General features: G+C 35.9%; 2 protein-coding genes across 2 annotated transcripts; one reads left to right on the top strand and one right to left on the bottom strand.

The window, feature by feature from the left end:
• Positions 1-1,330: 1,330 nt before the first annotated feature.
• On the bottom strand, positions 1,331-3,241 carry c14h22orf39 (chromosome 14 C22orf39 homolog). Its single transcript, XM_039687114.2, has 3 exons — positions 3,124-3,241; positions 2,569-2,736; positions 1,331-1,580 (listed from the first exon to the last, which is right to left on the bottom strand). The coding sequence occupies exons 1-3, from the start codon at positions 3,142-3,144 to the stop codon at positions 1,449-1,451; spliced, it is 321 nt and encodes a 106-aa protein (XP_039543048.2). The 5' UTR covers positions 3,145-3,241; the 3' UTR covers positions 1,331-1,448.
• A 137-nt stretch (positions 3,242-3,378) lies between these two features.
• gle1 (GLE1 RNA export mediator) lies at positions 3,379-17,262 on the top strand. The gene is made up of 16 exons (XM_039687112.2): positions 3,379-3,581; positions 4,437-4,679; positions 5,755-5,901; positions 6,064-6,212; positions 6,309-6,369; positions 7,679-7,933; positions 9,434-9,662; positions 10,792-10,904; positions 11,005-11,074; positions 12,311-12,453; positions 12,528-12,718; positions 14,185-14,314; positions 15,146-15,250; positions 15,333-15,415; positions 16,599-16,662; positions 16,789-17,262. The coding sequence occupies exons 1-16, from the start codon at positions 3,483-3,485 to the stop codon at positions 16,855-16,857; spliced, it is 2,151 nt and encodes a 716-aa protein (XP_039543046.2). The 5' UTR covers positions 3,379-3,482; the 3' UTR covers positions 16,858-17,262.
• Positions 17,263-17,644: the final 382 nt, after the last annotated feature.

The following is a 17,644-nucleotide window of genomic DNA, read 5'->3' as shown; positions in this document are numbered from 1 at the left end:
ATATAATTATCCATTTACATATTAATGTCTGATTTCTGTAGTGCAATAAATAAGATCTCCAGTGAAACAATAAATACCAAACTCTTAAAATGTGTCATAAACTGCAAAATAATGACTTTTGGACTGAAAGAGTTAAAGTCCCCTTGTAGTCAATCATTGTATCCCTTAAAACTCATCTTTGATCACCTAAACAACATTCTTGAAAAAAAAAAAATTCTTCATGCCGTAAAATATCGTAAATGTAACTCGACACTCTTGCCTCATTTAGTATATGCGGCTCTATGAATATGCAAATGAGCCCCGCCTTCACTCCCTCACTCAGAGATCCACTGGTTGATGATCACACGTTGACCTAATTGGTTACAAGGTCGTTTGTGACGTCAGTTTTAAGAAAGAAATACTCAGCAATGCTGTCGATTCATGAATTTACACATGGTTTGTCTTTAAGCATATTAAAAACACCTCAAAACACCTTGATATTCACCACAGATCAGAGTTTGAATGGAAAATAATCAAAACATCGGACATTATCTAATATTTTTGTGCCGTATTGACTATTTCACTTTCATTTTGTTAGTTACATATTCAAGAGTTGCACTAACTTGATCAAGACTGCTTTGCATTTCCTAGTGAGCACCAATAAAATCAGATCTACAGCAGACGTAAAATATTCTACTGTATTGAAATAAGTGTGGAAAGGCTCTATTTTAGCTTCATAAGGTGGTAGGTAACTAAAATAAATAAACCTAACCAAGAAATGTCATTATTTCGGGTCTATATGACTGCCTCAAAACATTCAAATATGTGGGTCAAACTGACCCACGAACATCACAAACGTAATAGGAATTATGCGTATATGTCAAAAACACCCGTTCTTGAAACTTCGCATGCATGTTCATGACCCTAAATGAGAAAAAGTCACAAAATGTCAACTCAAAAATCAAAATGGGTCAAATTGACCCGCAACATAACACTAAGGTTTGTTAAATTATTAATACCTTTATTGGGATATTTAGCTTTATGGCAGTGACTTTTAGGTGGTCAGTGTCAGAATACAGATGCTACATATAATATAATACCCATTTACATATTCATTTCTGATTCCTGTAGCGCAATAAATAAGGGCTCGAGTAAAACAATAAATGCCAAACATTTCATGTCTTAATTTATAAACGCATTTATAGATTTAAAATACTTTAAAACTGCAAAATTATGAAAGAGTTGGGCTTTCTGGATATAAAGCCTATTCGTTAATTACAGATATATTTACTCTCTCATGAAATGCTTTGTTCATTTTATTCAACTTGATCAAGACTTTTTAAGCGAGCACCAGGAAAGTCAGAACAGAAGCGTGAGTCCAGGAGAGGTAGTGTGAGGAGATTCCCAGCGGGACGTTCAGTGCTGGCTTTTTGCATCCTCATAGTCCTGTATGATCTGCATGTGTGTGTTTAAGAGTCCTGTGGTTTGTCCTGGTTGAGCGGGAGATGCCAGTCAGCCGGAGGGGTTTGCCGAAGCTCCCAGACCGGAGTGAACTTTCTCTGCTCAGCGACCCGTCTCCTCTCACTCGCCTGGAGGGTTTCCTGATGATAAGTATGAGACGATGAACACACAGATTAAGAGAAGAGTGGCATATCGGTAACTCCCCGTCCAGTATAAACAGCAATGTGACAGCTGGTTATAACTGGTCAAAAGTTTAGATGTTCTTGAAAGGCGTCTCACCAAGGCTGCATTTATTTGGTCGAATAAAAAATTACAGAAATATTGTGAAATATTACTATTTAAACTAACTGTTTTCTATGTAACTATTTGTTAAAATGTAATTAATTTCTGTGAAAGCTGAATTTCCAGCATCATTACTCCAGTATTTAGTGTGGTTTCCATTCCAGAATACAAACTAAAAAAGGTAATTGCGACTTTTTATCTTGTAATTTTACTTTATTGACTTTATCATTTAATTCTGAACAAGTCAGAATTGTGAGATACGTTCGCAATTACCTATTAAATTGTTTTATTCAATGGCAGAAACAAATGTTCCATTCTTTAATGTCACATGATGCTTCAGAAATCATTCTGATTTGCTGCAGTTATCAATTATTACTGATGATAATGATACAATTTACTGCTTAATATTTTTTGTGGATGCCTTTTTACAGGGTTCAATGTTCAAAAGAACAGCCTTTATTTTTTAATAAAAATCTTATTTTGACCAATTGCATGCATTTTTGCTGCATGAAACATAAAATATGAAGCAGGATAACTGTTTTCAACAATGAAAATAATCATAAATGTATCTTGAGCAGCAAATCAGCATATTACAATGATTTCTGAAGGATCATGTGACACTGAAGACTGGAGTAATGATGCTGAAAATTCAGCTTTGATCACAGGAATAAATTACAATTTAACATATATTCAAAAAGAAAACAGCTATTTTACATTGTAAAAAATATTTCACATTTTTACTATATTTTTGATCACATAAACGCAGCCTTGATGAGCAGAAGAGACTTATTTCCACACTTTTGACTGGTAGTGTCAGCTAAAACCCACATCTGTCTCTAGACTCACCTTGGCGTGTGTGCTTTGGGTTTTCTCCCACTCTTTGCAGGTGTAATAGTCTTGTTTCCATTGCTGGCAGTCTGGTGCTTTGCCGTAGGTGTAATATTCATGGAATCTGTTTAATAAACTCTTGCAGTGCTTGAATTCACTCCAGTAGATGTCACAGGAACGTGGTGGCTGTGGCCAAGAATTAAAAATACAAAACAAAAAAAAACAAATATTTAGGGCCAATTAATACAAAAGTCTTGAAGCATTACTGGCAAAACTACAAAACAAACAATAATGGTACTATTTAGTACTGAATGGTTATAATGAATGATTTAGTGGTACTGCCACAGTAAAGGTACAACATTTATGAAGAATGACATGGTAATTCACAACAAAAGTATAGTAGTAGCATTGTATTTGGTATCCATTAATGACTTGGGTTAAGTACCGGTAGTACACTTCATTATGCAAATACACTGACAGTATACAATATTTACTATATGTACAAAACAAACGGAAAACGAGTTACTCAACATTTTCAAATGAAATATAGATATAAACTGATATTAGACTGACCCTCCACTGTGACCCAGCCATACTGCGCGCGCTCTTCTCTGGTGACTTTTGTCAGCGTTTTGGTTTACTCTACTGCCATCTATTGACAATGTGAAAAAAACTGATATTGACCATAAAATTAAATATATTATTATATTTAAAAAATAATGTTCTTATTCTGTTTACGCTTCTGTATTATATGTGTATTGTATGATAATTATCGATAAATGTATTTAATTAGTCATCCGGACTTTTAAGTTGTAGTCGGAAGCGGAAGTGGCACTGTCACCGGCGGTTTGTTCAGGCTACATCGGGATTTTTAGTTATAGCTTCACGTAAAGTAAATCAGTGAGGGGTAAACAATCCCTAATGTCCCAAAAATGCCTTCTGAAAATCTACGCTTTGAAACTTTAGTGGCCCTGAAAAACTCTCCGAAGGGGAAGCTCAAATACAGTCCAGACTGGCTGGAAAAGGGGGAGGTAAACATGTTGACAATTTCAGAAGTGTGTTATTTAGCTCATATCTTAGCATTATGATGCTGTAATCACATTTAATACTAACAAAAATTAACCATGGTGCTTACATTGCTTACATTTTTTGTATGCCTTGGTATCGTTACTCTGTGAAGTACCTTTATGATATCATGGCATAAATATGGTAATTATCATATGTATCAGAATACCATGTTATTATTATACAATACTATCACTGTAAATTGATATTATTATATGATACCATCACTGTAACTACCATGTTATTATTATATGATACTATCACTGTAGCATGATATTGTTATAACATTATCACTGTACCATGCTATTATTTATATGATACTATTACTGTGAATTGATATTATTATATGATACCATCACTGTGCCATGTTATTATTATATGACACTATCACTGTGTAGCCACAGTAACTTTTTGTAAAGGATCTAAATTATAGTTCTTGGTCTGCTAGAGCCAAAAAAAGTACATGTGAATTTCACATTTCACATAAAAGTGAATTTCACATTTTTATCTCACAATTCAGATTTTTTTTTTTTTAGCAAAATAAATAATCACAAGATATATTAAACTCACATTCTGAGAATAAAAGTCAGAATTGTGAGAAAAGAGTTTATTTTAAGATCCACGGTGGAAACAAGCCATATTGACTCAACTAAAGAGAAAAGTCTACAATAAAACCTTAAGTTGTTGTTTTGAAATATTTCATAAAGGAATTAAATGTTAAATAAATGCACCCGAACCATCACTGAAGTCTCATTGGGCGGCTCTTATATTTCTGTTTCTTCATGTGATTTTTATTTCATTCGTCATCTGTTGTTTTGCAGGATGTTCTGGCTGGCTGTATCGAGGTGTCCAGTCTGTCTCCTCTGTCAGGACAGATTCTGAAGAGAATGAGTCCTCGCCCGCTGCTCAAGACCTGCTCTCTGACCTCATGTGTTCGTGACACGAGTCCTGGTCTTTCTGAAGATGCCGCCGCCTGCTGTTCGCTTCCCATCAGCCCCAGACAGGTTTCGTCCCCCAGCTCTCCACCTCCGGCCTCCATCTTCACTGAGGAGGATGAGGAGAAGGTGACGTCTTTGCTTATTTAAGCCACGAAAGGCATGACATAAGTTACTTTTACATTTATTTATCAGGTTTACATAGGTTTATCTTAAAGAGACAGTAACATGACTTTGCAATACAAACTTCCCAAATTGCCCAGGAAAGTATTAGCTAGAACCGGGGTCCGAAATTCATTGAGCACTAAATGCAACTAATACTAACTTAAAAAACCACATGATACTCTGAACCTTGCTAATGTAAGGGAGGATTCAATCGTGAAGTTTATCTGGGATTCCTAAAGGTTTTGTTTTGTTCTCCAGAACTCTACGTGTTAATATTTCTCACATTAATTCACTAATATGGAAATATGTGGCACAAAGTTTTATTTTTGTGACTGCTGCAGACTCATTTTGAGTGACATGTGCCCAATGCCACTGCTTTACAAGGGAAAACCGCTAAATTAATCTGTTGTTACAGGCACTAAATGTATTTTGATGGAAATTATAACAATATACAAGCTAAATGCAGATTGTAAGACCAGTGGGGATATTTCATTCAGTAGGGAAAAAAGTTGATACTATGAAACAACAGTGGAATAATAATCCAAATATGCTCATTTACATATTCATAATTTTGTTTATGGGGTCTACTAGAACTAAAATACATTTACATCATTTATTGTTATTTATTTATGTCATTTATTATGATGTAAACTCTTTATTTTCTTATTATTTACATCGCTGTTGTGTCCGAAATCACCCCCTATAACCTTAAATAGAGCATTATTTGAGGGGACAGACATTTGTAATGATGTCCGAAACCATAGTGGATGTTATCTAGTGCACTTATTCAATCCCACAATGCACTGCAGTAATGAATGCACAACCGATGTACGCATATATCAGCCGATACCGATATCATTCATCCCTAATTTGTTCCTTTTTTGATAATGCGTTACATATTATTAGTTTAATGCTCAACATAATTCTCATAAATATATTGTTCTGTTTCATGCTTGAGTGAAAGAAGTCACATTTTTGGTCATATTGAGGCTCATAAGATTGTAGCACTGCAATGCTGATGGTTTATTTTTCATGTCAGAAAGGAGAGGAAATAAAGGAGGCTCCTGTTGTCAGTCCTGAAGCAAGTGTGAGCTCAACCCCGTCGATCTCCGTCCTGTCACCCAGAGCCACACAGACGGCCGGCTGCATCCGCATGTGTGAGCAGAAACACAAGGCCAGAGCAAAGGTACAACACTTTTCACAAAATCACAATATTACTGTATTTTTGATCAAATAAATGCAGCTTTGGTGAGCATAAGACGCTCCTTTCGCTCAAAACATGACTAACCAGACTCTGGTTGTGTCTGAAATCACTGGTGTGTGTGTGTGTGTGTGTTTTCTCTCACAGATGGAGCTGAGCCTCAGACAGGAGCAACAGGAGCGGCTGGTGGCCACAGTGGCCAACCGGGAGTCTGAGCAGCTCAAGCGCTTCGAGGAGTTCATGGAGCTCAAGCAGAGACAGGAACACCAGAGTATGAGAGATATGATGGAGAAAGAGTATGTGACCCCTGATCTGATGCATTCATTACTTATTTAGTCCACGTGTTTGAGTCATGTACAGGATTCGTTTTAATTGGTGTTTTGTGTTCGAAGGACGCAGGAGAGTATCGGCCGGCAAGAGAAGCTGCGAGAGGAGCACAGACACAGAATGAAAGTAAGATTATTAGGATTTGGTTGATATTATCGACAGCATCTAAAAAAATTTAGACGTCAGATTTCAAGTAAACAAAAAGTATGATTAAACCGGTTAAAAAGCGGAAGTTTAAAATTCCATGATCAATAATTCATAGCAACATATACTTCATACATTTCAACTTTAAAACATTAACCCCCGGTTTCACAGACAAGGCTAAAAAACATTAGTGAGCTGTTTTAACTGAAAGCAACTTGCACTGACTTATCTGAAAATATATCAGTGCCATTGTTTTGTCTCAATGCACACCAGTAATGTTATTTTCTAATGCATGTAGAATTGGACTTGGTGCTTGAAACCCAATGCACAGGACAATAGTGACAGCAGATTAAAAGCTGAAAATACAGAATTATATTTAGACGAATATGCTTGCCACTAATGTCTGCCACTTTTTAATGGTAACATTAGACATTTGGCATTATCAGGAGCCACAATTCAATGTATAGTAGTTTAATGTAGTACTGACTCTGAAAACTAGATTTTTTTCACACACAGTAATTTTATTTTGGATGAACTATTCATACTATCCACGCAGTGTTGGGTAAGTTACTCTAAAAAAGTAATTAATTACTAGTTACTAATTACCTCTTCAATAATGTTATTAGATTATCTCATATTAACAATGTTATTAGATTACCAATGCTATTAGATACTCTCTCTAAAAATGTTTTAATTACTTTTAATTACTAATTACTTTCAAAATCCCATTTCAATCTCAACCAGCCGAATAATACAAGAATAGACATGAATCTGTTTTAATTCTTTCAAATAAATACTATAAAATTGCATGAATTATCCTTAAACTGTCCAAGGTGGAGAAGGTTACATTATAAAAACATACTTTTGAACATCAGACAATACATTTTGATGTTAAACCCACTATTGTTTTGTGTCTGATCGCGTGACATTTCACACTTTTTTCATACATATTTTACAAGACGGCTAATTCATACGAATTTGTACGAGTGCGGTCGTAATATTTAGACACCCCATAAAATGCACACGAATCGCTGTGAGATCGGATTGATCTATACACAGTATTTACCTCAATTACATCAGAAGTAACTGTAATTAAATTACAGATAAATGAAGAGTAATGCCTTACTTTACATTTTCAAGGGAAAAGTAATTAAATTACAGTAACTAATTACTACACCCAACACTGTATCCACGTTACATATTGTTGCATTTTTGCTTTGCGATATATTGTGACACGATATATTTACACCTTTAGTAAATAGCAATACCTGTTGGGTTTTTTGTGTTGCAGATCCTGAACCTGCGGCTGCGTGAGATGGAGCAGCAGCGTCTCCGTGAGGCGGAGCTCGAGCGCCAGCGGCAGGTGGAGGGCAGGGAGCGTCACAGAGCCATTAATGCAATCCAGGAGGAAGTGCTACAACTCAACCAGCTCCTACAGCCACGCCCCTCCACAAACACAGACTCCGCCCTTGACCACACCCCCTACATCACCCGTGGCAACCAGCTGTGCTCACAGGTGTCAGATGTGGTGCCGGCCTCCGCAGACGTGAGTCGACACACAGTGCTGATCAGTTTTGGGGTCAAATTACTTTTTAAAAGTAATGTATTACAATATTGCGTTACTTCCCAAAAAAAGAAACTAATTGCATTACTTAGGGTGCTTTCACACTGGCAGTTTATTTCGGATCGGGGCACGGTTCGCATGACTTGGGATTCAGGTGCGCACTGGGGTACCGAACCCGAGACTACTTGGAAGTGGTGCACTCGAACCTTGACTCGGGTGCGCACTTCTTCAGGAAGTAAAGTAACCCGCACATGCGTTTTAGCTGATTATGATGTATTTAGTTAAATAAAACACTTTTCTGTTTTCTATTATGCACCTTGCGCGTTTGGGATGACGTAAAATGCCATTCTGGATTAAAGAACAATAGGATACAGGAGAAGGAAGTTCAACTCTCATATTTCTAAATCTAATCTAAAGTCATTTTTGCTTATTAGTATGGTTGAATTAGATCATGGAAGGTCAGCAGCAGAACAAGTGAGAAAAAATACATATAGTGTATTTGTGTAATTTAATATAGTTAATTATAAATAATTGCATTATTTTTATTCATTTTGAGGAATGCTGATTTTTTGGTGGCAGTGAAATGAGTAAATGCGTTCACATTTAGTCTAGAATTAAAATAAACATCATGTTTACACACACACACACACACAATGCCTCCTCACTTTATTTCTCTCAACATGTTGACAGAAGAACTGTCAGTCAATAAATGTGAAACCATAACTACCGTTACTTATTAAGTAGGGCTGTGCAAAAGTTAATTGCGATTAATCGCATCCAAAATAAAAGTCTGTTTTACATAATATATTTGAGTGTGCTGTATATAATTATTTTGTATATATAAATACCTATGCATGCATGTATATATTTTTAGAATTAATTGCGCTTAAATTTTGTATATATATATAAATACATAATCTATATTATATAAATATAAATATTTTATATAGGAATAACACATTTTCTTAAACATATACATGCATGTGTGTGTATTTATATATACAAAATAATTATATACAGCACACACAAATATACTATGTAAACACAGACTTTTATTTTGGATGCGATTAATCGCAATTAACTTTTGCACAGCCCTATTATTAAGTAAAGATGTTAAATGGTGGCGGTATGGAGCTGTAACTTATGCAATTTATATTATTAATATTGTCTGGTTTTTAAATTTGTTGTATGTTAATTGTATACTGACGGCAGCATGGGTGATGGCCCAAGACAAATTTCCCTTAGTGGGACAATAAAGGTTTTACTTACTTACTTATTCGAAAAAGTAACTTGGATAATTTGTTGTAAATTGTAAAAAAGTAATCCGTTACTTTTTTTTGTTGTAATCTGATTACGTAACTCAAGTCACTCGTAATGAGTTACCCCAACACTTGCTAATATATATGTCTTATATTCAATTCCAGTCGCTTTGGATAACCGTGTCTGCTAAACGCATCACTGTAACATGTAAATTGTTCTCAGGGTCAGTTTCTGAGCGTGGAGGATTTGATTGTGGCGGAGCGAGCGCTACAGGAAATGAGGTCATTGGTCCGAGGCCTGCAGGAAGAGGTGACACAGGCTGCTGAGAGGAAGAAGAGAGAACAGGAGCAAGAGGAGGAGGAGAAGAAGAAGCAGGCTGAGCTGAAAGCCCAGCAAGAGGAGCAAAAGAAAAATGCTGCAATGTCCACTATAGAGAAAACCAAAAGAGAAGGTGAGGGAGCAAGAGATCATGCATGTAAAAGTTCATCATGCAAATATTTGTGGACATGAAATGAAATGCACACTTATCTACAGTGATGTGAATAAGTTTTTGCCCCCATGCTAAAGTTGCCTAAAAAGAGGAATAAAAAAATCATCTTTTGGGTGTTGATCTTAATGCCTTAATTAGAAAAATGAGGAAAACTCCAACCTTTAAGGACACCAATTTTCTTTGTGAATGAATAATGTATTATAAATAAATAAATGTTTTCCTTAAAATACAGGGTGCATAAGTCAGGGCACCCCTATGTTAAATTCCCATAGAGTCAGGCAGATTTTTATTTTTAAAAGCCAGTTATTTCATGGATCCAGGATAATATGCATCCTGATAAAGTTCCCTTGGCCTTTGGAATTAAAATATCCCCACATCATCACACACCATTCACCATGCCTTGAGATTGGCATGGTTTTACTTCAGTTAGCTGGTTTGATTTGCATTGAAAGATGATCTTATGGAAAGTACCCCATGCCAATCTCTAGGTGTGGTGGAAGGTGTGTGATGATGTGGGGATATTTTAATCCCAAAGGCCAAGGGAACTTTATCAGGATGCATATTATCCTGGATCCATGAAATAACTGGCTTTTAAAAATAAAAATCTGCCTGACTCTATGGGAATTTAACATAGGGGTGCAGTGACTTATGCACCCTGTATTTTAAGGAAAAACATTTATTTATTTATGATACATTATTCATTCACAAAGAAAATTTGTGTCCTTAAAGGTTGGAGTTTTCCTCATTTTTCTAATTAAGGCATTAAGATCAATATCCAAAAGATCAATATCCCTTTTTAGGCAACTTTAGCATGGGTGTCCAAACTTATTCACACCACTGTATTTTGTACGTTATAGATATGAATGATTCATCCATGTCCGTTTTGTTTATAAAATATATACTTTTAGACCTCGTAATCAAACTTGAACTTCAAATGAAAATGACAGATGCTACAACCTTTAATGGCATTCAAACGCTGAGGCGTGTGCCTGCAAAACTTATATACTGTATATACTAGACAAAATAATAAATACAATATGGCTATACAGTACTATACAAATAAATGACTTGTTTTTCCTCTCCTCTGCAGGTTTGCAGACAGGAGCAGATGACAGCACTTTACAATGGTACAGAGCGTTGCAGGAATCGGCCAACCAGTGCGCTCAGGCTTCTGAAGACCTCAGCAAAGCCAAAGACACGCAGGTCAGCTCGCAGGAGCATCTCATTGGATAATGGATACTGTGTGCCGTTGTACTGTATAACTATCTTCCCCTTCTGGGTTTTATATTATGAATGTGTGCAGATGAAGAAATTAAAAATGGAGCTCCAAAAGGCTGCAACCACACCCGTGAGCCAGATCGCAAACAGCTCAGGTGAACAAATTATTCATTTTTTACTGAAAACACCTTGCATTTAGCTGAAAATGATGTTTATTTATTAATCAAATCGATTGAATAATCAACACTGAGTTGTACACAAACATATCGATTAATCGCGATTAATCACATCCAAAATAAAAGTTTGTGTTTACATAATATATGTGTGTGCAGTTCGTATAATTATTTTGTATATATAAATACACACACATGCATGTATATATTTAAGAAATAGTTGCATGGATATACTTTATGTATATTTCTACAATTATAATATTATACATAAATATAAATATTTGATATATTTATAACACATTTTCTTAAATATATACATGCATGTGTGTGTATTTATATATACAAAATTATTATACACACTAGACACACACATATTATGTAAACACAAACTTTTATTTTGGATGCGATTAATCGTTTCACAGCCCTACTTTCTGATAGAAGGTGCAATACAAATAAAGTTTAGTCAAGTTTTGATCATGCATCAGCTGAAAACATTATATAGTAAAATCGATATTGTGAGATTTAACTCTTCCACCGCCAGCATTTTTAAAAATGAAATAAAAAGTTCCCCGCAACCGCCAACGTTTTTGATAATTTTCTCACAAAAAATGTCGTGTCCCCCAGAATATTTTGTTGTGTGAATATCTGAACATACAATGTATAAAAAGAAAGAAGGTTCTGCTTTTAAACAGAACCATCTTATTCAAGCTTCATGCCTTATTTTTTTATCAACACTTGAATTGTGGGTGAGTTTAATAAAAAAGCAACATTTTGAACCAAAAAGTGCATAAGCAATGCTTTTATCGCTTGTTTCTGCTTCTTTTTTTGCTTGTTTGTAGCTTCTGTGGCATTATGTCATAGCGCCCCCTACCGTATAACAGTGAAAGCCGGAAATTTCGACGGCGTGTAAAGAGTAAAGAATCGATATTGGTTCATCTACCTGAAAATCAGTTAAAAGGAGAGATCGCATCTCTAGCATCCACACACACAGCTGACATGTTTCTCCGTTGTAGCTTCTCCATGTTGAAATACACAGTGCGAATGGAGAATATTAAGTGCTAATTATTCTACTGGGCTTTTAAATGCTTGAATCTGATTGGTTGTTGGATGTTCTAACATGTGCAGTTATTTTCAAGAAAAACCAAAATCATTTGTTTGCATTTCCACTGAATATTTTATACCGTTACTTTTCTTTAAATGTGGTTTGCATGTGCGTAGGTTCCCCGCTGAAGGAGGCCTTTGAGAAGATCGATAAGCTGTTGTCGGGACGTCCAGTGGTGACGGCTGGAAAGAGTGTGTCGACGTCGCAGCATCCGCAGGGTCTGGAGTTTGTCAGTTACAGACTGGCGGAAAAGTTTGTGGTAAGGCAGGTTTTTACACAGAGCGAGTAGATTTTTGAAGGCAAATAAAGTTGATTTTAATAATGCATTTGCAGAAACAAGGCGAAGAGGAGGTGGCGTCCAATCATTCGGCAGCGTTCCCCATCGCCGCTGTGGCGTCAGGAATAATTGAAATGCATCCTAAAATTGGGGACCTTATACTCGCCCACCTCCACAAGAAGTGCCCGTATGCTGTGCCACACTACCCACCCATGGAGCGTGGCACATCTGTGGAGGATTACCAGAGGTAAGAGGATTGCTCGATCAGCTGGATCTACTGAAAGTTGTGGCTAAAAATGTTATACAATAAAATTAACGGGCCGTTCACACAGAGTGTGTTTTTGCATCTGCTGCATTGGTGTTTAGTTGTTTGTCCATGCATCATCTTTGATGCGTGAGCTATGGATACCCCTTTTAATGCATAACATGGGTCTAAAAAGACCCGTATTCATTTTTTCTATGTTATTTAATGCATGGCTGGACTTTTCTTTTTATCTTTTGAGATCAATACAAGAACGGTCCCTAAATGAAGATAGCCTTGTTAAAACCAAAACGTCATAGACAAATCATTTCCTGAGGGGCGTCACCAACGGAAATCGCGGGTAGACCTAAAACCAATCAGAGCGATGAAGGAGATGACGTATGCAGAATGTTGTTCTTTGCTCGGTTTTTAACAAAAAGGAAACGTTCAAATCGCTTAAAACAGACGCGATAGCTGATTCGAACGAGTGATGTTCGATGGCGGCATCCATCTTTGTAATGTAGGCTAAAAAACCTGCTTCAAAATCCCAGCGCTATCGTCATCGTGTAAAGCCCGTCCCAACGTTTCTGATTAGTGCCTCGATTTCGACGGATTGGAAATGGGCTCTTGCCAGAGGAAATCTAAATTTGCCGGAAGTTAAACTTTGATTTCTGTATTTGATTTGCATATTGTAAGGGTGGTTTCACTACAGTGGTTCAGGCCGGATGACTAAAGACCTTATGGGTAAAAAATACATTTGAAATGCTTGACCAGCGATATATTGTTAGTGAACATCCTGACACTTTAAAGCAATATCTAGGCCGTTTACACCTGGTGTTAAGACGCGTTTTTGTCTCGAATCACAAGTAGACGAGGGAGACGCATAACCGTTTACTCCTGCTGTTTTAAAGACATTCAAACGGACCAATCAGCAGATTACAGCTCCCCCACTGTTCATAAGGTGCGATAATTAGCAGGTCTTGATCACCATTGGCACCTCTGAGCTTTCAGGAATTACAAATGTCCCTTTTGGTAAAAAAGAGGGGGTTGGAAGAGGAAAACGAATGTCTTTGTTGATTTTTCCCTCCATTTGGATCACACAGTTTCAACATAAACTGATGATGCATATTATTCAGGAATACAACAGTCATGGCATAGTGGATTATTAACTTTTTGCATTTGATTTTATTTAAATAATCATGTTTTCAAAACGCATTGATTCGTATTTTTTAGAATCAGCATAAATGTGGAAAACAATTGAAAAAATTTAACTGTTGAACAAGCAAAATATTCAATTAGTTTAAATGTGTTAGATTAAATCAATTGAAACTATTACAGAAATTTCATTTTTGTATGACTGACAAATATGCATCAGTTTGTTTATGTTAAAACTGTGTCCAAATGGATATCTAATATCTAAATCTTAATATTTTTTGAAGTGTAAAGCATTATGATTGTACCTTTCCCATCAGGATTCTGGGATACCGTGTGGACAACTCCAAAGTGGAAGGGCCGGACAGCTTCCTGAAGAGAATGTCTGGGATGATTCGTCTCTATGCGGCGATAATCCAGATGAGATGGCCTTACACTGGCAAACAAGGGGTTAGTCATGTTCATTTACATGCATTAACCCTCTAAAGCTTCAATTATGAAATAATAGTCAAATGGAACAATTTATTGAACCTTTAGACAAATATTTTTTTTAAAGTCTGCATATGTATTTTACATTGAGTATCAGATTTGATACATCAGGTGAAAATATTAAACTCACACTCGAAGAGGAAAAAAAAACACCTCAGTTTTATTCAATCATATCTTTATAACAGTCTAGCAGATACTTATGTAATATGCATATAAATATATTTGGCAATAATATGTCTTAGTAAGAATATATTTAAATGTTTAGTATGATCAAAGCTCTGTAGATTTAAATCTTATAATGCAATGCAATACAATGATGATTGAGATGATTTCCGATGACCACATTTGATACTCATGATTTTTCTAATAAATCATGTATAGATAATAAATGAAATCTAAGTTTCTTCAATCCAGTAAGTGTTTGTACAATTATAATAATACATTTATTTGCTTCAAAAAAGGTCCAATCAATCAGGCGACTTGTTTATCAGTAAAGTTCTGATCAAGTTGATCATTTCAGGGTGTCAAACTCAGTTCCCTGCTTCAACACACACACACTTGCAGTTTTCAAATGAGCCTGAAGGACTTGATTAGCTGATCAGGTGTGCTTAATTAGGGTTGAAGCTAAACTCTGCAGGGTTGTGGCCCTCCAGGAACTCCAGGAGTTTGACACAAGGCTTTAGAAATATGAATATGCTTTATAGGGTCAATATTACCATAGAGAATGATTCTGTATGCGACGGTCATATGTATGAATGTGAATATGTAATATAAGCTTGTCTCTGTTGACAGCCTCATCCTCACGGCTTGAGTCACGGCTGGCGCTGGCTGGCCCAGATCCTCAACATGGAGCCGATCGCTGACATCACGGCAACTATCCTCTTCGACTTCCTGGAGGTAAATTTGTCTTCCTATTGCAAACGAATTGTTTTTTATTATCATCCGCACTTAATATTTTTTGGCATGTGCATCTCTTTAGGTCTGTGGAAATGCCCTAATGAAACAATATCGCGGCCAGTTCTGGAAACTGATATTGCTTATTATCGAGGAATACTTCCCAAGGTATTTATACATGTCTTTTTTAGACTTTTCCATATTATACTTTGAATGTGTTGTTTTATTGCCTTATACATGCAAAATAAACCTGATATATATCATTCATCCATTAATTAACCTAAAATCAGGTGCAAGCCCTAAAAATTACTTTTCCTGCCATTGGCTGATGACTTAAGGAAATGTACTTGCTATAAATATGTTTTACCGGCCATGAAACAGGAATTTATGACCATTGAAGATTCACAATTCTCTATTCTAATTTCAAGACCACAGCTAAAACTACTAGCCTAACTAATATACATTTATTAAAGACAACAAATAATTAGATTGCAAGCAAAAGCACAATAAAACAAAAATACAAATGCAATAAGCAGGGCTTTTAAGGTTTTTCCGGTAGATTTCAGGTACAGAGAAATTGAATATGTAAGCAATCAAATGTAAAATGACCCTTCACTGTATAAATTAAACATCCTTGTTAAAGTTAAAAAGGTTATTTAATCAAGAGCAGTGAGTATTCTTTTATTTGTCCTTTGTTGTTTGATTAACATTATAAACACGGACAGCATCAGGAAAATTAGGCTACTGTCACTTTAAGAACGAATACACTGATGCTGACACACGTTTACTTTTTTTAACTGTTTACGTTCACTTAAAGGGTTAGTTCACCCAAAAATGAAAATGATGTCATTAATGACTCTCCCTCATGTCGTCCCAACCCCATCGGACCTCCGTTCATCTTCAGATATTTTAGATTAAGTCCGAGAGCTTTCTATCCCTCCATTGTAAATGTGTGTACGGTATACTGTCCTTGTCCAGAAAGGAAATAAAGACATCATCAAAGTAGTCATGTGACATCAGTGGGTTAGTTACAATGTTTTGAAGCATCGAAAATACATTTTGGTCTTGAAAATACAATTTTAGGCCCTGAAGAAATGTGTCTTTGTGATTATTAAATACTCAAAAACAAATATTAATACCAGGGGCGAGTTGCATAAACAACTGTAAGACTAGTCTTACAAAGTTAGTTACATTAAAACGTACTTTGGTCTAATTTGATACCGAACCGTAAGACTGATTACCCCCAACTAACTGCTAGTTGGTCATACTAGTTCTTGGCTATGTTTATCCAACTGGCCCCTGGTGTAAACTGCTCACTTATTGATTAAACTAAACCTTTTTATTCCCTCAGAATTGAAGCGGTCACCAGCATTGGTCAGATGGGCTCGGTAACCAGACTCAAACAGTTTCTAGAGGTGAGTGTCATCTTATATTCATCTTTATTCATGAGGGAGAGTAATTACTGACAGAGTTTTCATTTTGGGGTGAACTATCCCTTTAATAACTAATGCACACTGACTTTTGTACTTTCTCTGACCCAGGCGTCTTTACGAACCAAGCAGATTGCGCCTCCCCAGAGCGAGCTGGGCTCTGCCTTCTTCAGGTCCTGAGGGATGGAAGTGTGTGGAAATATTATAACCTTAACTATTCTAACGCTAACACTGAAGCGAAGTACTAGCAATGGACACACGTGTTCATGTAAGAGTAGAGGATTCGTTTAATAGAGCATCATGCCATCCTAACTTTAAGTTTGTTTTCATTTATCTGAGCATGTAATTATATGATGTTCAAATACATGTGGGTGTCTCAATATATCCAGTCAATCTCAAATTCATGAAAATAATCCCCCAACCCAAGTTTATTATCTGTTTTAGACTAATGATTGTTAACTGTAATCAGTTTCCCCTAATTTTTGGACTATGATGGAGTGTAATATAAGATGAAATGCACTGTATATTGATGTGGATATTTATGAATTTATATGGCATTAGGATTAAACAATTACACCAAGTGTATTATGAGTGTGGATCAGTAAAAGCACCAATTAATACCTCAAAACATCACAAAGTTCATCAGATCCATTTCTATTAATTACGTCAGCTCGATATGGTAGATTGTTTTCCGCGAGGGAATAAAAAAAATTTAATTGCATTTATTTTCAAATCTCACAATTCTGCTTTTTTTAATCCTCAGAATTGTTTATATATCATTACATTCTATTTTTTTTCTCAGAACAGTTAAATACAGCTCAGCTTATAAACAATATGACAATTAAATAAAAAACATTAAACACATGTCTAAAACTTAAATTAAACCTTAATAGAACTGCAACCAAAAACCTCCAAACAACGCCATTATTTCAATTTAACTTAAACAAAAAATAAAGTTGAATATTGT

This window comes from Pimephales promelas, chromosome 14 (genome assembly GCF_988280905.1).
Source record: "Pimephales promelas chromosome 14, fPimPro1.hap1.1, whole genome shotgun sequence".
NCBI classification, from domain to species: Eukaryota; Metazoa; Chordata; class Actinopteri; order Cypriniformes; family Leuciscidae; genus Pimephales; species Pimephales promelas.
Note: the sequence above shows the minus strand (reverse complement) of the source record. Positions and strands in the feature narration are given on the sequence as shown.